We start from the raw sequence: 21,679 nt of genomic DNA on the forward strand, positions 1-21,679 counted from the left end.
GAATTTGTAGGGTCCTCAAGATTGGTACCAATTTGAAATCTTATATATAAGGTCAACACAAAAGGTGAATAGTACTTTTGGTGTCACCAAGCTTCAACAAAAAGATTTGGATAAAAATGCCCCCAAGACAAAAAACTTGAAAGGCATGCCAAAATAATACATCAAATAAGGTAGGGGTATTTTCGTCATTTTAACAATGCTTTTTTTAATAATTAATTTTTTTAATTAGTACCTTACAATAGGCTAGCAATAATGTGATTCAATTTCTCTATTTTTAAACATGTTCAAAACATCTTAAGAGGTGTGTAATGCCGGTTATAAAAATGTATTTCGCACGTGAATAATAATGTGATTAAATTAGTAGTCAAACGATTGTTTTTTTAACAAACTATATTATCTACACTAAGGGAGAAGGGGATGGGCTTAGCCTCACAATGGGCTAGCAATAATGTGATTCAATCAATTGTTTATGAAATATTATTTTCTCTATTTTTAAATACGTTCAAAACATTTTAAAAGACATATAATGCCAGTTATAAAAAAGTCTTTCACACGCGGATAATAATATGATTAAATTAGTTGTCAAATGATTGTTTTTTTAAACAAATGATATTATCTACACTAAGGAGGAGGAGGGTTGGCTTAACCTCACAATGGGCTAGCAATAATGTGATTCAAACAATTGCTTATTAAATATTATTTCCTCTATTCTTATGTAAATTCTATAGAGACCGATTTCATTATGTGAATTTAGATGCTTTAATTAGTTTATGAGGGGTTTCTTCTAGCATGATGTAAGATTATTCATTTACTTCAAATATTTACCTTTCTTTTTGTCAATTTATGCATATAAATACATTTAAAACGTGTAAGTCGCGTATAGTACGCTGTGATTCAAAAAATACCTTTTACATGCGTGTGAGCGCGTGCATGAAGGTTAGTGCACCCTAATGCTTGGGGAGGGTTTATACTTTTTATGTACTAAAACCCTATCAAGTTACAACCATGCTAGAGAAGATTTGAATCATTTGAGGCAAAACTAGAACACTCCCTTCTTTTCTGAATTTGTCACCAAGAATTTTATTGATCCATTATAATTTACAAAAGGTTCTATATCGACTATATTATCTTTCCTTTTCTTTAACAAATGAAACTATTTTATGCCAGTGTGACCACATTTCCAAAACCTATAAGATTTGACAATATAATATGACTGCATACAATATATACTATGAATGATTAGGGCTAGCTTCTAAAATCATCTGTTCTTCTTCTTCCCTGCAAGAATTGGTTGGATCTGTAAGTGCCTGTTGAACGCCTCGTTGAACAGGAAACGAGTCTGGAATGCTGATATAATCGGAAGCCATGAAAAGACCGCGATAGGTGCAAAGAGAGCAACACCCATTCCGTAATCATAAGTCTTAGCGAGTACTCTGGTGAATTCCCAGAATCCAGTATTCTCTATCAGGGGCCTCACAGCTTGTGCAAACTGAACCAACAAAGTTATCAGCGGAAAAGAAATAATGCAGACCGAAAAGAAAAGCATCTGTATCATCGTAAACTTACCAATATCAAACCCCAGCCTGTCGGAAAAAATGCTAGACAGCAGACGACTAAGTCCTTCCAGGAGAGTTTGCATATAAAATAGAGAGCAAGTATGACAGCAAGAACACCCAAGAAGAGGAATGCCTTGAACAGCCTAAACACGAGGTGATATTTAGCGCTGAACTGTTTCCTTCCGAGATTCACTGCCTGCGAAGAATGATGATGTGATCGTGTTAGTGACTCATGCAAAAAGCTACATAAGGGAACCGACGATCTATTTTCTACGTAACCTATGACCAATTTGAAGAAAGCACTCGATATTATACACACATGTTCATTGCTACTACATTAGGTCAGAAAATTTCTGAAATTAATTGGTCACAAAAAGAATGAAGGCAAGTGGATAAGTTGAGTAAATGTCAAACAAAAAGACATTCCGAAATCCAGATTTCTCAAACAAAAAGAAAAGAGAAGGGACGAGAAAGATTATTTTCTTTGTTGTTGCATCTTAAATATAAGCATAGTTTCTAATAGAAGGAGATTATAAGGTTTACCTTGACTAACAAGAAAACTGCGAGGATCACAATCCATGAAAGCAAATATACCAGAAAATTCCTGCTATTCTGGGAGATGTCAAGGTGGTAGACAAGACCATACTGATACAGGAAAAATCGAACGGAAAGGAGTATTTCAAGCAACCTAGAAGTCGTCCCTGAACGGCGAAGATGATCTTGCTCATCCATCCACCAAGACTGCCAACTTTTATCTTGTTGAACTCCAATACCACCCTGCTGCCTGATCCACTTGTTCCAATCTTTCCAGTCGTCTACTATCTTCTCCCAACTGAATCCGGAGGGATTAAAAAGAAATGGAGCAAACAACCAAGTGATTGACATGAACCAAATGGAGTAAGTGATTAATACATACACCATGCTGCTCTGATATGACCGCCTAAACAAATCGTAGACAATCAACAGGAGTAACAACTCGAATCCTTTCACAAAGTGGCTTCTTGAATATAACCTGTAGTTCTCAGTGAAGCTAGTATGGAACACAACAACCTTACGCCCAGTGGGTCTGTATTTAGCACCACCATGCAGAATTGTTCGGCCATAATAATGTATTTTTGTGCCGAAGGAGAAAGTGAAGAAAACAGAAGCCAGCTGCAACTGCATCAGGACAAAATCTTTAATTGCGTTAAGGAATCCCTTCTCTAGCCCAATTTCCATCACCATTGGTAATCCTGTTAGTAGGCCTAGCTGTATAAATGACTGCGATGCAAGAGCTGTTTCCAAGGATTGTATGTTCTGCAGTCTCGCTTCAACTATAATCACTCTTTCCAAGCCACTGAGGACAAGGTATAACTGTCCGTAAAGGAAGACGTATATTCCAATAACTGACATCTGAGAAGTTTTGTAGCAGAATTTTGGATTAATCACTCCAAACAGAAATAAATAAGCAAGAAAAAATTGTTTGGGGGTTCAAACGAATTACCAGACTACTAAAGTAAAACCCAATGGTTGTGAAATAACATGATAGCATACGGAAGAAATCAAACTGGCGTCCAAGGTGGTATATGTCACGGCTTATAGTCTGTTCACTGTTTCCGTTAGCAACCTTAGCTTCGAACTTTGATATCTGGTTCAGACTTACATCACGCCCCTTGCCAACTTGCATGTACTCGTGATAAGTTATACATCCGCGTCGTAAAGTACAGTTAAATCCTACATGATATCTGATGTAAGCAGCTTGAAGAAATATCAACAATATAGGAATGTGATTTTTAACATCACTAAATCTTACCAGCAAAAACATCCTCGCTTAGGTTAATTGTCTTTGATGCTTTGCTTATGCCTCCTCTTGTGATGTGAAATAGTCTGTCAAATACATCCGGATGTCCATAATGGAACCGTACTCTGTTTATCGAGAACAGGAATGAGAATGTATAAGTATAGCACACAACAGATACAGAAGCAAGCGCACGTGTGTTCAATGTCATTGAAAAATGAGCTTAGGAAACAAGATATCTGTTACCTGAGGGGATTAGCAAGAAGCCTTTGACCAATGGTGACGAAGCTGGTCTCTTGATACGACATGAACCAAGCAAGAGAAGAAACACTGCAAGAAAAAAAAAAAGAATCGACTTAACAGTTCAAGAATCGTGGATTCGACTTTTCATAGGAGTGAATGTCTGAATAACATATTAGTTTATAAAAAATCAGGTGAAATACATTTGCTAGTGATGCATTTCACATCTCATATGATGTCAAAATCGAAGTTTAGGGGATTAGAGGAGCTGACCTTCCTGTGAATATGTGTTCCCTCAAACCAAGTAGCGTAGGAGGTCTCCGTCCTTGGCTCTGAAGAAATTCTTGCAGAACGTTTCTCATTTTGAATGCTTCTTCCAGATAACTATCCTATAAAGGCAGATGGTATAAGAGAAACAAACAAGAAAATGACTAATCCTTAGGTACAGGACAAGGAACCTACTTGGTTCATATCAATGGTCTGGAGAGCTTCACCACGAGTGAAAATTATCCCGTGATTCTGGTTTTCGGGCTTCCCTTCTCCAATAGTTGGTGGACCAGGAAGCTTTATGCGATATATTTCCTATGAATGATCACAGCACATATGATGAAAGAAAACTTGGGGACGATGCATTGAGCGGTTGATACGATAAAAACTAATTTAAACTTTACTTAAATTGCTTGACATGAATATCCAATTTGGCATACTAATCCATATAATTTTTGTACATACCTGATCAAAATCATTGACAGCTTTAACCAATACAGAAGAATAAACTTTCTGAGGCTTTTTTCCAACTATCACTTCTTTCTCCTCAACGTAAGCAACGCGGAGAGATGGGTGTCTTCAAGAAGAAAGTTCTAGAGTCATATGACTTCAAAAATTTTACTTTAAAAGTTCCGTACATCTGCAATAATTTTTTTCTTTCCCGGGTATAAGATTACCTTTTCATCAAGTCAATAATGTCTTGTGCATGTGGATCTCCAGAAGCTTTTTGTGATCCAAACAATTGACAAGTAAGTACATATGTGAATTTCATGTCTGCTAATGCATCTAGCTGAGCAGATAACTCGCGATTTCTACTTTCAACGGCGTCATAACCTTCAAGAATATCTGGAAGAAGAGAATAGGCCAGATGGCATACAAATGCTTACTGAAATCGTCTAATAAAAAACTACAATGAGATTTGCATCAGAGATTCAGAATACAAACCTTCTTCTTCAGCCACGTCGAGGAATGCTTGTAATTTTAAGGCTTCTCTATAGTACATCATTCCTCGAACTGTTACAACCATATACATCAAAAAGGAGGTTATTAAAATGATCAACTGATCTGCTGGATTTAGATTATGTCAGATCTTATATTCACCTGTTCTGCTTAGCGTTTGGCCCCGGTAGGAAGCCCAATTCCTAAGCTCTTCCTCCTTGCTTTCCTCTTTCAGTCCATCCAAGTTTTCACAACCCATGCGCTCCAAGAAGTTTTTCCACTCATCTGAGAAATATGAGAGCCAGTTGTTCAGAGATGAACCTAACCGGATAGCCTACAACGTAATGAATATATTCACTATCTCAGTACCTGGAAATATCTTTTGCATGTAAAAGATGATGGAGACCTCTTGTTGGCTCGAATGAAGCTCCTTCATTGAAAAATTAATATCCTCCATGAAGTGTGGTGTCATAACACTATCAACAGAAAGTTGGTCAGATACAAATGATGGGATTGCAGTTGCTTTTATGTATAAAAATCAGTTTCTTCATAACTAGAAAATTTACGAGTTTCCAGTCGAATCCAACTGTTTGTTAATGTGAAATGTCACCATCAAGATGTTCCTATGATGATCTAAATACATGGCAGAATGAAAGAAAAAAATGCATAGAAAAACCTGCAAGAAAATAATACTTAAGAGGAGAAAACAGACCAGAAAGGCAGCATATTGCGGACTTTGGGTGCGCCGGGCATGTTCATAAAGAGAGAAGTGGCAAAGAATGATATGCGTCTTCGAGCCTCTAAGTTAGTTGGAATGTCCAATGCTGTATCTTTGACAGTAAGCAACAGATGGAAACGCTTGATCTGCACTTGAAACAGTTGGTTAAACTAATGAAACTGAAGAAGGAAAATCGTAAGCAAAACATCAACCAAGATGAGAAGGAGGTAAGGAATATCACCTGCTCAATGAGAGAAGCACTGTCGTCTGGCAAAGGGAAATGGATGGAGTTCTTGTCATCAGCAGATCCAAATAATTCTGGTTCAATAGTTCTAGTAAAATCAGCAAAGTCCATGTCGATTTGTTGGAATGAATTCAGCAAATCCAGTATCCTGCATGATTACATGAATATCTGTAAAGTGCACAAAATGAATTGGATCTTCAAAATGAAACAAAGTTTTATACGCCAAACCTGGAGCCATTAGTCATCATATCGTTGGTTACAAGTTCAAATATATCTTGAAGAATCTTCACAACTTTACTGTGATGCTCTTCGTTTCCCTCAACCTTAAAAGATTTCAGATCAAAGATTAGAATGACTTAAACTCACGGTTTTTAAATGTGATCGGCAATGGTTTAATGGCTTTGCAGGAATTGGAATAACCACCAGAAGTTCAATCAACTCGATACATTTGGCGAGAAGATGTGGAAGTTCAGTCATCCGTAAGTCCTCAAGAAGACTTGACCTTGCGATGCTTTCTTCAATTTCAGTCAGCACGGCGGATACAATACTGATAAAAATTCAGAAAAACGATATAAATTATAAGTGGGAATTGGAACGCTCACGAATCTCTATTATGTTTTCTTTCAAGAGGTTAAAAAAGGAGAGAAAACACACTGCCACAAGCGTGCACATACACACGCACTCATAAACATAGATTTCAGATGATGTCTCTACCTTTTTTCAAGACGACCAACAACGAGGATTTCGAGGATGTACTTCAAGGATTCGTAGCACTCCTTCACAGCACAGTACATGTACTCGTCTTTTTTTATTTTTCTGATAAGAATCTCATCCTTCCCGACAAAATCCTTTGCGATACTGAGCGCTGTTGAAAACTATTATGTACAGGAGAGATGTTTATAAGTGAACCAAAATAGTAAAGAAAGATACGATGATACGATTAAAGGTTTTGAATGTAGAAGATACCTTATTCGCAAGAAGAAAAACAGGCCAACGAACAATGCCAGAAAATAATTCTGATGACATAGGCATACTCATCAAATCCAACTCCCTATTTTAGAAAATAAACTTGTAAGGCACTTTCTGTTAAGCTTTGCTGAAAAACACGTCTGTGCCAAGTTAAATCACCTGTTGTTTATCAAGTCCTCCGTTCGAAAGCTATTGATAATTTGGTTCCAAACTAAAACAAACTTAGCAAGACCATTGTTTTCAGTCTTTGAGACCTGAGAATACGAGATTGAGTTAGCAAGAGATTTTTCAAGAAATTTGATCGATAGAACAATTAAAACCTCGTACCTTTTTGAATTTATTGTGAAAGAAACCGTTTTTTCTCTTTTGATCATTTCTTGATGAGGGTGGGATAAGGGAAACATTGAATGCAGAAGGCAAAGTGTGAAACCGACTTCTCAACATCCCCAACGTCCGAATCTGTAGTACAGCAGAGGAGTAAGATAGGTACCAAAATGTTTTCGGAGGGAAAAAAAAAATAAAAAAATAGAGCTCACCTCACCAAGGTGGTGCAATATGCCATAGACTCCACCAAAGATTGTGCAGTAAACAGAATACCATATCTGAGTGTCCATAAAATACACCTTATAAGAAGAAAACAGAAATAATCGCACGTGAGTTTCCGGTATATCAGCATCAATGGGCATATCGTTATGATGCTAATGAACTGCCAACCTATTAAATTGCACTTGTATCATCTGAAAAGACAGAAGATTGAACATCAAACGGAACTACTTTAAATACTTTGAACAAAACTCACAACTACTATTGGAGCCCATATAGCAACAATTACACCGGCATTATTCTGAACTGCAATAGAACAAATTCTTTAGTATAATCGAAAATCTTCAACTCCCTATACTCACGATGTAAAAAAATATGGTATTTACCTGTTGGAAAAAGCTCGTGCCACTCATAATGTTTCACACTAAGTTTAATGATCTTTTTCGTTGGTTTTATGAGCGGTTTTATCTGCATTGTTCCATAGGCCATTGCAAGCAAATAAACGTTCAGAAAATTACGTACAAAAACACATCGTAAAAAAGTATCTAAAACTCAAAGAAGATACTTCTGTTTCGAACAGAGAAGGAAACCTCATTTCCTAATGATACATACTGAACTTTGTGAATCCAATTACTAGAACTACCTATATCAAGAGACTGGCATTAATATTGATACAACCACATTTTCCAGATATTTGACTCTTCGAAACTCATGTTTTTCATATTATTTGGCTATCTTTTGGTAATCATTTCCTTTGAATAAGTGAATATATTTATCGTCACCTAAACTTTCTTGAAAGATTAATTACTGTCCTTTAGGATAACAGATGCAGTGATAGTAGTACCCACCTCGAAGAAGTAGCTGAAAGAAAATTTGCTCAGTAGTACTAGCACCCAAAACACTGTATACCTACGTAATAAGAAAGACATCGTATTAGGGCACAATATATAAAAGCAAAGGTACGTAACAAAAACTTATCATAGGGTTTCGTATATACTTCAATACTGAAAGCTGGCTTTCTTGCATCCCACGACCAATATATAATCCAGGCTGCACGATCAGAACAAAATTTTCAATATATATCGACAATGTCCAAAACCAAAATTCAATCTGAGAGTTGCACAAGATAAACCTACCTGTGTCCACCAAGACAAAATAGTGCATATTCGGTAATTTGAGATCTCGATGTATTTGCGAATAGAAGGAACCAAAAAGAGCACCATCTCAACTGCGTTAGTCGTCAAATAAATTGCAACTGCAACCATATAGGAGGAGAAACACCACTCCTGAAGCCAGCTTCCATATCGTGCAGGATAACAAGTATATTTTCTTCTAGAATTTCCATAATAAACAGGAAGAACTATAGTCCATATCGCTGCAACAACCAGCTTCATAACATGTCTTACTTTTCCAGAGAATTCCATTGTTTGTCTGGCTTTCCATGTAAATACAATGTCGAGCATTGCTGCAACCCCAACCCTCTATTAGGTTAATAAATTCCCCAAAACGAAAGGGAAAAATAACGAGCACATAAACGACATTCTAATCATTCTACTTAGCCTATTGTTCAGTACAGTGATTGTAATAAAAATTATACCTCGTAAGAGTTTAAGAAACGCAGATGTGACAAATATGCTCATGACGTCCTCGAATATAACCTTGTCAAACAGTTGAAGTGGAGATTCCAATTCATGGCATGCCATAATTATCAATGCCTACAAAGCAAAAGGAAACATTAAGCACACGGGAATCATTGTAAGAAGGTGCTTGGTAAAGCATTCAGACTACAAAAATGTTCACCTGAAGGGAAAGAATAAAAAAGCTCCACATTCTGTCAAAGCTTCTAAAAATTTGCCAAAACGAACGGACTTCTACAAAATTTGTTTTCCCTAACCATTGGGGCTCGCGATCTTCTTCTTTAGTAGTAGCCTGTGACAAAAGAAAACATGTGAGACATGAACAAGAATGATCAAATTATGGATTTGTTAATTCATTAACTGCAATCCTGAACAAAGAGCAGTGGTATGATTGTGATATAATATACCCCTGCTTCCACTTCCTCTCCGTCTTCCCTCCTTTCTTCTACAGAACCAGTGGATACTGAAGCCTTCTTAGGTTTGGGTTTCTTTGAAGGTTGTATGCAGAAGAAATCATGGTCTAGACGCATGGGCCAACCTATTTCGAAACAATCAGGAGACCTGCAAAAGAAGGGCAGATTTACAGCCTCGCAACTCATGATTCTAACTCAGTGGGAGACAAATTTGGATCAAATGCAGCAATATTAACATATATATACGGAAATAGATAGAAGATCAAGTTCAGTTCTAACCAAAAATACTCATTCAGATCATCATAGTTTCTCCACATGGCATGGTCAGTTGTCCCACCTTTGCTTTTCTTGGCTTCCTTCAGTTTCATTAGACCAAAAATGAATAACTACAGAACGGGCTCAACTGAAAAATCAGGGTGCATTCACAAAGTACCTCGCTTATAACCGTGTATATGGGGGTAACTACATTGTTGAGGAAAGACTCGGGCTGGCCTCCATATGCTGGCATGACTTTCTCCCATGTTGTCAAGCTAACAGCACCAGTTAGTGTACCATGTAACTCATACGCCATCTTCAAGAAAACCAGAAAATAATAAGTGACAGTTATACTACGGAAAAGAATTCATCAAGTGAAATAAATGTCAAGACTCGGGATGTATTTGAATGGGAAATAAGAACATGAAATTAGATTCAGTCATATGGAGCTACTAAATCGCAAGAGACTGTAAACTTACATGGTGAAAAATATAACATAGACACTCTGGCATGAATCGGAGATTTGCAGCCTCCCCCCAGATAAGAAGGTAAAGCGCTAGATATAAAAGTTTATACTGTTGTGCTTCTTGTTTCACATAAGGCAACCTACACGCGTAAACAATGTAACTTATAGTAAGGAGTAATGTACACAAGTTTAAAAACTTCAAATTGGTGAAACAGAAGCAATCACAAAAGAGCAGGAAATTTCAGTTTGTCTTTTGAAGTAGGTGGAAAGCAGATAATTTAATCTTACCGGATGTTGCTTTTCCTACCAAAAAATTTGCACCAGTTTGTATAATTTTTAAAAAATTTGCGCATTAACTCATCCACTGCACCATCTTCTAACTGGTATCATACGAATAAGAATAGCACAAAATGTGAAAAAAAAAAAAAACAGAAGAAATGTAGTGTTAAACCAAAACGAATAAACTCTGACGACAGAAGAACCTTTGAGACAGATGCCTGCTTATGAGTTTTTCGTATGTGAATGTTAGCAAGGAGTAGAAGTAGATGTTCCCTCTGATTGGTGACATTTCCCTCCTGACATAACATATCATATGAATCAAATTTATGAAAGTAAGATTCACAGAACAGAGAAAACTATGTCGTGCATGCCTAACTGGCCAAGTACTAGTTCAGACGTTACATCGCACCATACAACTTATTATAGAAGGGGGTAAGCCCGCCTGGTAGTGGGGAGAAAATTAAATTGAAACTATGGAAGAGATTACCTGAAATCCAAAGCAGTACTGAAGAAAATCAAACATATCAATGAAATCCCCATGTTTCTGAAAATCATTGGCCGAAGGTATACCACGAATATTGCGAATAGCAGCTAGTGCGGCCTTAATCTGTATCATTTCGTTAGATTATTAGCATTCTCGACCAAATTTACAATTTCATAGGACCTGCACTATCATATACTGATATGACCACCTGGATCATTCTACATAAGTAAAAGTTCCGGAAAAGAAAAAGAACTTTTATCTAACATACAAAATCATACCTCAGGTAGTTTCATAATTGCTTGCTGAATACCTCCATGATCGAGTGGTAGAATATTATATGGCACGAAGAGATCATTAGATTTGTTCTGGATGCCACCTCTATTAGCAAGTGCCTACGGGATATATATAAATCAAACGGAACATAAGACAAACGCATTTCTGGTATAAAGAAAAGAACAAAAGCATCACTTTTATCATCATATAAAATGTACTGACAAGAAGAATACATAAAAACAAAATCGAAACAGAAAAGGGAAAATACCTGAGGGTTTGTATTTGAAACTGTCTTTAGAACTTCAAACAAAACAGAGCCGATTCTACGTGCATTTATCAACTTCTCTCTGTGTCTGATTCAGATCAATTGCCACAAATGAATTGTGCTTAGCAGACAAGTCTATTCAATACTTTCAGTGTATTAGAAACCAAGTTGAATATCCTGAAACATACATATGGATGTATTTACCTATTCTCCAAATGAAACGCTCTATCATTTTTAATGATGTACTCTTTGTAATCATGATAGACACGTCTCAGCTCACGTATATCGCTCTTTTCCTTTCGTTTTGTTATTGTAGTTTCTTCATCCTGTAAACCATAAAAAACCAGAAAAAATGTCAAAATTGGGAAAGATTATATTCCACCCCAGAAGAAATCAACTTTTTTTGCTTCCACAAATACTGCTAGAATCAAAGAGTTAACATACACAGGAAAAACACGGTATATACTTCCAACTGAAACACAGAAACGCCAGAGAAGGGAACTATCTTCGACCTAATCCTACTCCATACATGAAAGTTATGCAATTTCCCCGTTATCAGCTGCATATTTTTGTATACTATACTTTGATGTGTATAACTACCTGTTCAAGTCGCTGGAGAAGGGAAGTTTTGAATTGTCGAACACCCCGACCAGTGGAATTGCGGTCCATGTTATGTGCTATTTCAAAGGCATGAAAGCGGCCTGCTCCATAAAAATCACTCAGACAACGCTATTGGTTCGTGAATCAATTTTAACTCACAACGAAACCACTTATAACATCAAATTCTGCTATCTTTGAGAAAAGATTTAAACATATCTTCCAAAAGCAAATTCAAATTCAAGGAAAAGAAGAAGGAAAGCATTTTTCATTCAAAATAATCTCAAACCTCATTACATCAACCATTTTTCGTATCATCTATCGAAATTCCAACTTACTAATCGATTTACCCCTCTAAAATTCTAAATTGAGGTGAACAGGTTGAATTTCTGCAACCTTAAGTATAAATATTTGAGAGCCAAAAAGAACAAAAATTACAACTCAACTTCATGTTACAAAACTATTATCAGTTTTCTTATGTCGATTCGATTACTTGCTAATCAAGAAAAGCTCCAAATTTATCAAAAAATCTCTCACCCCTTTGTAATTGACACCTTGTAAAACAAAACCATTTCAGCAACATAACAAAAAGAAAAAAAAAACAAAACTTAACAACTCACACAGATAAGCAATACGGGGCTCCTCGGTTTCGATCAAATTTGCAACACGCAGAAACCTCTGGATTTCAGAAGCCAGAGTAGCAGGCAATCTCTCGCTCTCAAAGGGTTCGGGAACATGATTGTGATAACTTGTAGAGCCCATAGTAATGGCCCGTGTAACGGGCCTTTGCGGCTCTTCCAGGTCGCCTTCATAGATAGGCTCTGCAACCACAATCTCAGACATTGCTGGGAGCTCAAGAGGAATGGTGGGATTGTGAACAAGGGAGAATCTGACACGGGTTCATAGTATATAAGTGGGATCTTCTCCATGAGTTGTTTGCTTAATGTGGTCAGATTTGGCTAGTGAGAAGTGCTTTTTGCTTTATACAATGTGATTTGCAAAGAGGATTTGCTATCTTTTTGCTTTTGCTTTTGGAGCTGTGTTTTACTTTCTCTTTTGAGAGAGGGAACTACATGAATTTCTTCGTTTGAAAGTGTGTCATGAGCAGTTTCCTTCACTTTATAGTTTATGGGTAAAGAGCCAATGGGGTTGTGAAATGATTGCGCGTTTCTCCCACGAGTGAATGAATCCAAGCCCAATTCGTATATTCTTGTATATTATACATTACGTACATATATTAAAAAAACCTTCTACATTAGAGAAAAATGAAAAATATATTGAATGTTTATATAGATAAATACTAAAATTTTACATAATAGCCAAGGTGTGATGGAGATGGCACTCATTGTCTTAGGCAATAATTGCCTTATTCGCCCAATTGACGGGTAATTATTGTCTTAGTGGGGTGAACTTGCTTTCATGACAGATCGAATGGGTGAGAAGTGAGAAGAGGAAAAGAGAACGTAAATTTAAGTTTATTTGATGGGACTTGGATTCTCTGCCCTCCCAATTCGGTGCCCTCCCCGTGCCCTTCTGTTTGTGTGGTCACGGTTAAACCACGTCAATATTTTATATTACTATTTTTTTTTGTCTTATTATTTTTATAAAAAACAATATAAAATGTTAGCATGGATTAACCGTGACCACATAAAACAGGAGGGCACGGGAAGGGCACCGAAATGGGAGGGCAGAGAATCCAAGTCCTATTTGATGAGGGTCTATTTGAAAGAATAAATGATTGAGGAGTGAGAATTCTAAACTTTTGTTAGGTAGGAAGATATAAAAGTTGGATGCGACTAGCTCCCTAATTTTGTTTCAGAAAGTTTCCAATGACACACGTACTATATACTGTCATGTCTAGTAGTTTAGTAATCATGATTGAAAGGGTTTTCTACATCTCAAATTTGGATCGAGATGAGCCAATTGACTTTTCCTACTACGTATAACATTAGCAAATGTTCAAGTGTTGTGTTTTTAACAGGGTGTATTGACCATCGGATTGGATGAATTGAAAAATATTAAAAGACAAAAATCAACAAGGATGTGTGAGAAGTAAAAAATGATGTGTGGATAGCTCACTCCTTTTAATATTAAGAGTAATACAAACGTAATTAGTTTAGCCAAATTAATTAGAGTAGTATGTTGTATTTTATGCACTAAAATCTAAATCCCCCTCCTTATAATTTAAAAAGGAGAATCTACCACACTATGTAAAGAGTTTTACCATTATTTTCATCCACAATTTGAATATACATACAAAGCATACAAAGACCCAATAATATATACGTACCCACTAAAAAAATATGGGATTTACTTCAACTACTATAAGTATGTGCATATTTTCAACTGTAGCATTCCATTATGGTTAGCTAATATAATATGGTCTTAAATCGGAGAAATTTTTCATTGTAACGGGAACATGAGTGACACACCACGTGTTTTTATATAAGTGGTGGGAAATTGTATTTTTTAAGTTATTAACTTTTTAGCACACATATTCTACCATTGGTATAATGACACGTGGTGCAACATCCCGTATTCCAGTCATATTGAAAAATCTCTCCTCAAATCGGTCTTCTAGCGTTAGAGTTGTCTGTGACCTTTTATGGGCTCTATGCAAATTTAATTAAAAGGTCCTCCAAATTAAAAATAATAATTGTTTTGACAGGATATACATACATAATTTATCATTCAATTTTCAAACTTAATCGAAACTAGTATCTCACTCTTACGAATTGCATAATCTCCAATTACTATGAAATTAAAAATTTAGGACTCATCCATGAAAGAGAGATACGGAAATACGTTTGTATTTATCATATGATTATGATTTTTCTTTTTAATCGAAAACTTTTTTATTAAAATACTTATATTCATATGTAATATACATGAGGATGAAATTTTTTGAAGGCTCTCATAAATTAGGGCCTATGCCATTGCACGTTTTGCACACCCAACTCCGCCAGTGTCTAGGGTTACTCATATGCAGTCATCTCAAGAAGGCTACCATAGTAAGAAAAAGAATCATCTTTAAGGGTAGATTCGTTATTCAATGAAAATCAAGTTCTAAATTACTCTGTTCATTAAGTATCTATCAAAAGCAGTACATATTTTTATTTTAAATTGTAAAGTGTGAGTGCTTCGATTTCGTTTACATATTAATTAATATAATATTAATGATGAAAGTCATCAGTCATACATCGTTTCTATCTTTAGAATTAGTTGTCTTCCAAGAACAGGAAGGCTGGCAAACAGAAAACAAGACAAAGAAACAACCCATACGCACCTAAAAAGCTATCAAAAGTTATAGGGTTAAGAAATGCAAAGGCATGAAGTAATGTAGACAACTATGCATGTCAATAATTTGGTCAAAAAGCAAAACTTTAAGAGAGCCAAGTTTCTACAGACTTTTTCATTGCAATAAGATATCAAAAGACCATCGCTGATGCCTATGGCGGGCATGTTCGTGGTTGGTTGAATCTACACCCGGTTGGCCATGCCAGTAACACCAAAAGGATTTTTACACTGTTCTTTCTGTGAAACTAATACCAGCAATATTGACACACAAAAAATACTAATAACAGCACCTACTGAAAATTCTTCTAGAAGTTGGAGTCTCCCAAAGCACTGGACTTACTGAACAGAGCCATTGTATTCCTAGTATCACATCACGGCCTCCCAGAGGAAGAGAGTAAGGTCTACATCAGTCATATCGCCCGACCCTCATGGGAGTACTCTTACAACTGTTGGAATTTTTTTAGATCGATGGGTCGGAGGCTTCATTCTAACGAAACTGATACTGTTCCCAACTTTACTATCTGCCCAATCCGTCAAGTGTGGAATTTTCTCACCAAAGACCTCGGTATTAATTAAAGTAGAGTAATCATATTTAAAGCCACCATTGTTGACTTCCCCCAACTGGGACTGCCAACAACGACAACCTTGGCTCCTAACCTTGCCTCCTTCAACAATCACCCTAATTTTTTGACCAGTCGAAAATCAATTAAATTATGAGCGCTACCTAAATCAATTAGAATCCTCACAGGTTGATTCCTAACTAGACCATCCACCTCCTTAGTTTGCATTGTTGGATTGGCATTAGTGTCCTGTCGAAATACTTCAGAGTCCCATGTACCTTCATGTTCCTCTGGGACCTGTCGTTCCTTCCCTAGATTAGCAGCTGGCCTGGGTCATGAGAGGGGACTGAGTCTTTCAGAAACCCTTGGGTCATTGATCTTCGAGCATATGTGGAGGGGATTCTCTCGACGTTGCTTTAGGAAGTCTCGACAGTCACGATAAACGGCTTTCGATCCTTCCAACCCTTCTGCAATGAGGTGTCTTCCTCCACTTCTTCTACTTCGGGTCGAAGCATCTGGTTGAGAGAAGTCTCATGTTGATCAATGTTTTGATGATTAGCTCGCTCCTCATCAGGGATACCCATGTCGAATGGAGGTGACCTTCCGTGTTGAGGGGCACCCAGATGATGGTTGATGTCCACAGGGGCAACGAGCTCGCGTGTTTGAGTACGCCTAGTTTCGTGGAGTGTCTCAAAGAGCTTCTCATACTGCTCCTGGAGGACCTCATTCTTCATTGCTATCTTGTTGTTCTGAGCTTCTAGCTCATCGACTTTAGCTTGAAGAACAACCTTCTTTCCTTCCTTCTTTCGTTGATTCGCACTAGGTGCAAGAAGGGTGTCATTCGGTGTGTTGTGGCTTCCTTCGCTCCCTATGTTAGAAATGGATGTCTGGTCAAAAGAGAGTGTACGAATGGTGGAAACCAGCTTGGCAAAGCTGAAGAGAATGGGAATAAGTGTCGTTCCCACAGACGGCGCCAAATGTTGATGCACAAAATCAATGAGGACTTTGGTACAACAGAAAGTGTTAAGTTTGTGACCTTCGCTAGATTGATCTGGTCACTAGTGTGGATAAATATGTAAATGATAGAGACAGGGAAGCAAACACAAGATGTACGTGGTTCACCCAGATTGGCTACGTCCACGGAGTAGAGAAGTTCTCATTAATTGTGAAGAGTTTACACAAGTACATAGGTTCAAGCTCTCCTTTAGTAAGTACTAGTGAATGATTTAGTATAAATGACATTAGGAAATATTGTGAGAGAATAATCTCTATTTATAGAGGAGAGTTTCTAGTTTCATTCTGACATTGACACGTGTCGTGTTGTGATTGGCTTCTGATGTTGACACGTGTCGCGCTATGATTGGCTTCTGATGTCGACACGTGTCGCGTTGTGATTGGCCTCCTGGTTGGAGGGAAACTCTTCTGGGTCCTTGACGGTATACCGTTGACCGGTGCTCAGTAGTTTCGGGATTAGTCAAGTATGGTATAAACACAAGTAATAACCCCAAAACAAAAAATTTAACTCCTAATTGTAGCTAAGGGCGAGTTTGGGATTATTTTGCTTTTTAAAAAAACTACTTCTGCCTTGCTTTAAGAACAATCAGTTGTAAAATAAAACAGATGAGTATTTAGTTAACTATATCATAAATGTTGTGAGTAAGAAAAGCAATGTAAAAGTATTTGGTAAATTATGATGTAAAAGTAAAGTAATATAATTGTATACAAAGACGAAATGGACATAGTATTAGGAGTGAAGGAGACAACAGCAATGGCAGGGACAATGGTGGTATTGGTGGAGGCTGCAATGGTGGTGGTGGTTGAGATGGTGGTGATGGTAGCAACAATGATGGAGGTGTGGTGGTGATGTTAATAGTGGGATGTGGTGGTTAGGGTGTAGAGGTAACAATGGTGCTAAGAGCGGTGGTTGCACTGGTGGTTGTGGTTGTGGTTGTGGTGGCAGTGGTGACAGTTGTGGTTATGGTGGTGGTGCTCGCAGTGGCGACAATAATGGTGGTAGTGGCGGTTGTGGTTGTGGTTGAGTGGTGGCGATTGCGGTTATGGTTGTGGTGGTGGCAACAACAGTGGTGGTAATGGCGTTGATGGTGTAAGGTTAATGTTTGTAGTGGTAGGTCATAACGGTCACTTTATTCTCTAAGGGATAAAGCAGCTTTTAAAAACTGTTGTCTAGAGGTCATTACTTTTATGGTAGGTCGTAACGGTCACTTTATTCTCTAAGGGATAAAGCAGCTTTTAAAAACTGTTGTAATGGTCACTTTATTCTCTAAGGGATAAAGCAGCTTTTAAAAACTATTGTCTATAAGTCATTACTTTTATGGTAGGTCGTAACGGTCACTTTATTCTCTAAGGGATAAAACAACTTTTAAAAACTGTTGTCTAAAGATCATTACTTTTAAAATAAGCAGGATTTTTACTTGTACCAAACATTTTTTTACCACTTAAATTTAAAATGAAGCAGTTTTTGTTTTTTTTTTTTTTAACCAAACATTTTTTTTACCACTTAATTTTAAAATGAAGCAGCTAAAAAAAAAAGGCAATACCAAACGGGCCTAAATGCCGTCCTTTGCAATGCTTTGGTTGAGATTTTCTTAGGGTTTCCTGCCGTTTTCTCTAAAGCAACCAATCAGGGCTTTTACCATTCAGTGGCTCTAGAATTTTCTTGGGTCATCTCAGAAGCTTTTTTATCAGGTATTTTTCTTCAATTTTTGCTCTGACATTCGTTTGGTAACCAAAATATCTGAGAAAAATAATCTCTTAAATTGAAGGCATAGAAAATTAAAGTAATTAAAAAGTTTTACCTTTTTGCGTTGTTTTCCTCTGGATAAAATACTATCTTTAATTTATGTTTTTATTTCAGATTGTATATTAGTTTCTAGTAAAATGCTGTCGTTGAGTATTATTTCCTCGTTGAATCTAATTGTTTCCATAAACAAAGTAATTTATTGTTAAATGGGAAATGTGAAAGTTTGATGAATTTTTTTAATTTCTAATAGATCTTCAGCGTACTAATGGGTTCGATGTCAAAGAATCAATCAAGAGATAAAGATAGGATCAGCGCATTGCCGGATGCGCTTCTTTCTCACATGCTTTCATTTCTTCCTACAAAATATGCTGTGAGGACTAGCATTTTGTCTACCAGATAGAAAAACATATGGACTTCTGTTCCGTCTCTGGACTGGGACGGAGACTTTTCAGACTCTCAGCTGGTTTTTTTTCACTTGTGTTAATCAAGTATTTCTCTTCCATGACTCTTCGGACATTCAAAAGTTCCGTCTTTGTTGTTCTCGTGTTGAGGACTACTCTCGTATTAATGGTTGTATTTGTTTTGTCATTAGGCATAATGTTGTGGAACTAGATCTTTGTGTTAAGTCAGATGTTGGCAATTGTGTACAAGCTGCCCCGAAGTCTATTATGTTGGAATATAAGTGTTTGTGTTAGTTAAATATATATTTTTGTTTGTTTAATGTGAGCCATTGGATTACATTCCAATTGGACAGCTGAGATGAAATCCCAGTTTTAATGATGTGTTTTGTTTCTTGTAACTATCTCATAGGGTAGATTACATGAATGGTTGAGATTGAATTTGTAATAGAGAGTTTCTCTCTCCTCTTAAGGGTGTTATCTCTTGTACATGCCTTGTGTGCTGAGTGTGAATGAAGTAGAAGAAAAGCATTAGCTCAGCTTGAATATTCTCTGTGAAATTTTCTGTGATTTTAGAACCTCTTCATCTTCTAGTTCTTTTCGGTTTTGTTGAAAACAGAGATCATAGTCTTTGGATTCTAACATGGTATCAGAGCCAGGTTCAGTCGTTTAGCACTGGGCGATTGAATCTGTGAAGGAAACGAGTTGAAATTTGAAGTGATTACTTGCGAGATCTGTGTCTAACATGGCAGGGTCTGGAGGTGGTGAGCTGAGAGCGTCGATCTTCAACGGCGAGAATTATGAATTCTGGAGCATAAGGATGAAGACTATATTCAAATCTCATGGATTATGGGAGTTTGTGGAAAAAGGGATAGAGTGCTCAGATTTAAAGGGAGCTGATGAATCTGCTGAAAAGACGAAGGAGAAGGAGGGATCGAGTGATGCTGCATCTCTCTCGGAGAAGCTCATGAAAGATGCCAAGGCATTGAGGTTGATTCAAGGAGCTGTTTCCAATGAGATCTTCCATCGGATCTCTCACAAAGAAACCTCTAAAGGAGCTTGGGATATATTGATGCAAGAATTCCATGGTGACAAATAGGTTAGAAGTGTCAAATTACAAAGTCTTCGTAGAGAATTTGAATACACTAGAATGAGGGATGATGAGTCTTTGCCTGCTTATCTTACAAAATTGTTTGATCTGATAAATCAAATGAGAAGTTATGGAGAAGAGTTGTCTAGAGAAAGATTGTGCAGAAAATGTTGATTAGTTTACCCTCGGTGTATGATCCTATATGCTCTGTAATTGAACACTCAAGGGATATAGATGTGATTGAGGTCCAAGAGGTGGTTGCCTCGTTGAAAAGTTTTGCACAGAGATTGGAGAGACATAGTGAGAATAAGACTGAGAGAGCATTTGCAAGTATTAGTGTAAACCCCAAACCTATTAATCCTTTTGGAAATTGATATCAGAAGAATTGGAAACCAAAGTTTAAAAGGTGGGATCAAAAGCCTGCTTACCAATCTGGGAAGCAAATTGTAGCTGCAAAAGGTGGTAGAAATCCTTGCAAGCACTGTGATAAGTATCATTATGAAGAATGTTTTCTTAAAGGCAAACCTAAGTGTCACTGTTGTGGGAAATTAGGACATATTGCAAAGGACTGCAACAATAAGAAAAATGTTCAGCAACTAAATTATGCAACTCAGGTCCCAACCATGTCCTATGTTAATAATGCAGTTGATAAGAAGTCCATGGAAGAGGTATGGTATGTGGATAGCGGCTGCAGTAACCATATGACTGGCAGAGAGGATGTGTTAGTTGATGTTGATAGAAGCATAACTGCAAAAGTAGAAATGGGAACAGGACAATTGATTGATGTTGTTGGAAAAGGTAGTTTAGTAGTTGACACTAAGATGGGAATGAGGTATATCAAAGAAGTAATGCTAGTCTTTGGTCTTAAGGAGAATTTACTCAGTGTAGGATAGATGATGGAGCATGGATATTTTCTAATTTTTGGAGATAATAAGGCTGAGATTTATGATGACTACTCTCTCTCTAATCTGGTTGCTAAAGTGCCAATGAAAGGAAACAGAAGTTTTCCTTTGAAACTTCAAACAGATTTGCATTTTGCATTAAGAGCAAGTGTGAGTAATCAACCTTGATCTGGCATAGAAGAATGGGGCATCTGAATGTCAATAGTTTGAAGTTGCTACAGGAGAAAGAAATGGTGTTTGGATTGCCAGAAATCAAAAACACTAATGAAGTGTGTGGGGGGTGTATTCTTGGGAAACACTGCAGAGATTCTTTTCCAAGAGAATCAACAAATAGGGCTTCAGCTCCACTGGAATTGGTACACACAAATGTGTGTGGACAATGCAGACTATAACAAAGGCAGGAAATAGGTACTTTCTCACTTTTATTGATGATTGTACGTGGATGTGTTGGGTCTACTTTCTGAGGTATAAATCTGAGGTGTTCAGTGTCTTTAAGAAGTTTAAGGCTACTGTTGAACTTCAAAGTGGATATAAGTTGAAGAAACTAAAAAGTGACAGAGGAGGAGAGTATACATCTTTGGAATTCAACAAGTTTTGTGAAGAAATGGGAATGGAAAGACAGCTCACTGTGGCATATTCACCACAATAGAATGAAGTGGCTGAAAGGAAGAATCGGACCATTGTGGAAATGGCTAAATGTATGTTGGTTGAGAAGAAAATGCTACTGGAATTTTGGGCTGAAGCAGTTA

General features: G+C 37.1%; 1 protein-coding gene across 1 annotated transcript; it reads right to left on the reverse strand.

The window, feature by feature from the left end:
* Window positions 1–1,052: 1,052 nt before the first annotated feature.
* LOC103448918 (putative callose synthase 8) lies at window positions 1,053–12,868 on the reverse strand. Its single transcript, XM_008388178.4, has 41 exons — window positions 12,543–12,868; window positions 11,926–12,026; window positions 11,530–11,651; window positions 11,329–11,413; window positions 11,066–11,179; window positions 10,791–10,910; window positions 10,507–10,599; window positions 10,313–10,404; window positions 10,038–10,164; window positions 9,737–9,874; window positions 9,583–9,659; window positions 9,298–9,451; window positions 9,054–9,182; window positions 8,851–8,968; window positions 8,390–8,718; window positions 8,251–8,303; window positions 8,102–8,162; window positions 7,640–7,721; window positions 7,510–7,559; window positions 7,247–7,333; window positions 7,038–7,169; window positions 6,870–6,964; window positions 6,708–6,792; window positions 6,456–6,616; window positions 6,165–6,288; window positions 5,970–6,064; window positions 5,739–5,889; window positions 5,492–5,643; window positions 5,149–5,255; window positions 4,942–5,064; window positions 4,786–4,854; window positions 4,518–4,686; window positions 4,306–4,417; window positions 4,036–4,155; window positions 3,847–3,962; window positions 3,580–3,663; window positions 3,349–3,461; window positions 3,040–3,269; window positions 2,100–2,948; window positions 1,567–1,752; window positions 1,053–1,489 (listed from the first exon to the last, which is right to left on the reverse strand). Exons 1-41 carry the CDS (start codon window positions 12,763–12,765, stop codon window positions 1,259–1,261), a joined length of 5,859 nt encoding a protein of 1,952 aa, XP_008386400.2. The 5' UTR covers window positions 12,766–12,868; the 3' UTR covers window positions 1,053–1,258.
* Window positions 12,869–21,679: the final 8,811 nt, after the last annotated feature.

The sequence above is a fragment of the Malus domestica genome, chromosome 11 (genome assembly GCF_042453785.1).
Source record: "Malus domestica chromosome 11, GDT2T_hap1".
NCBI lineage: Eukaryota > Viridiplantae > Streptophyta > Magnoliopsida > Rosales > Rosaceae > Malus > Malus domestica.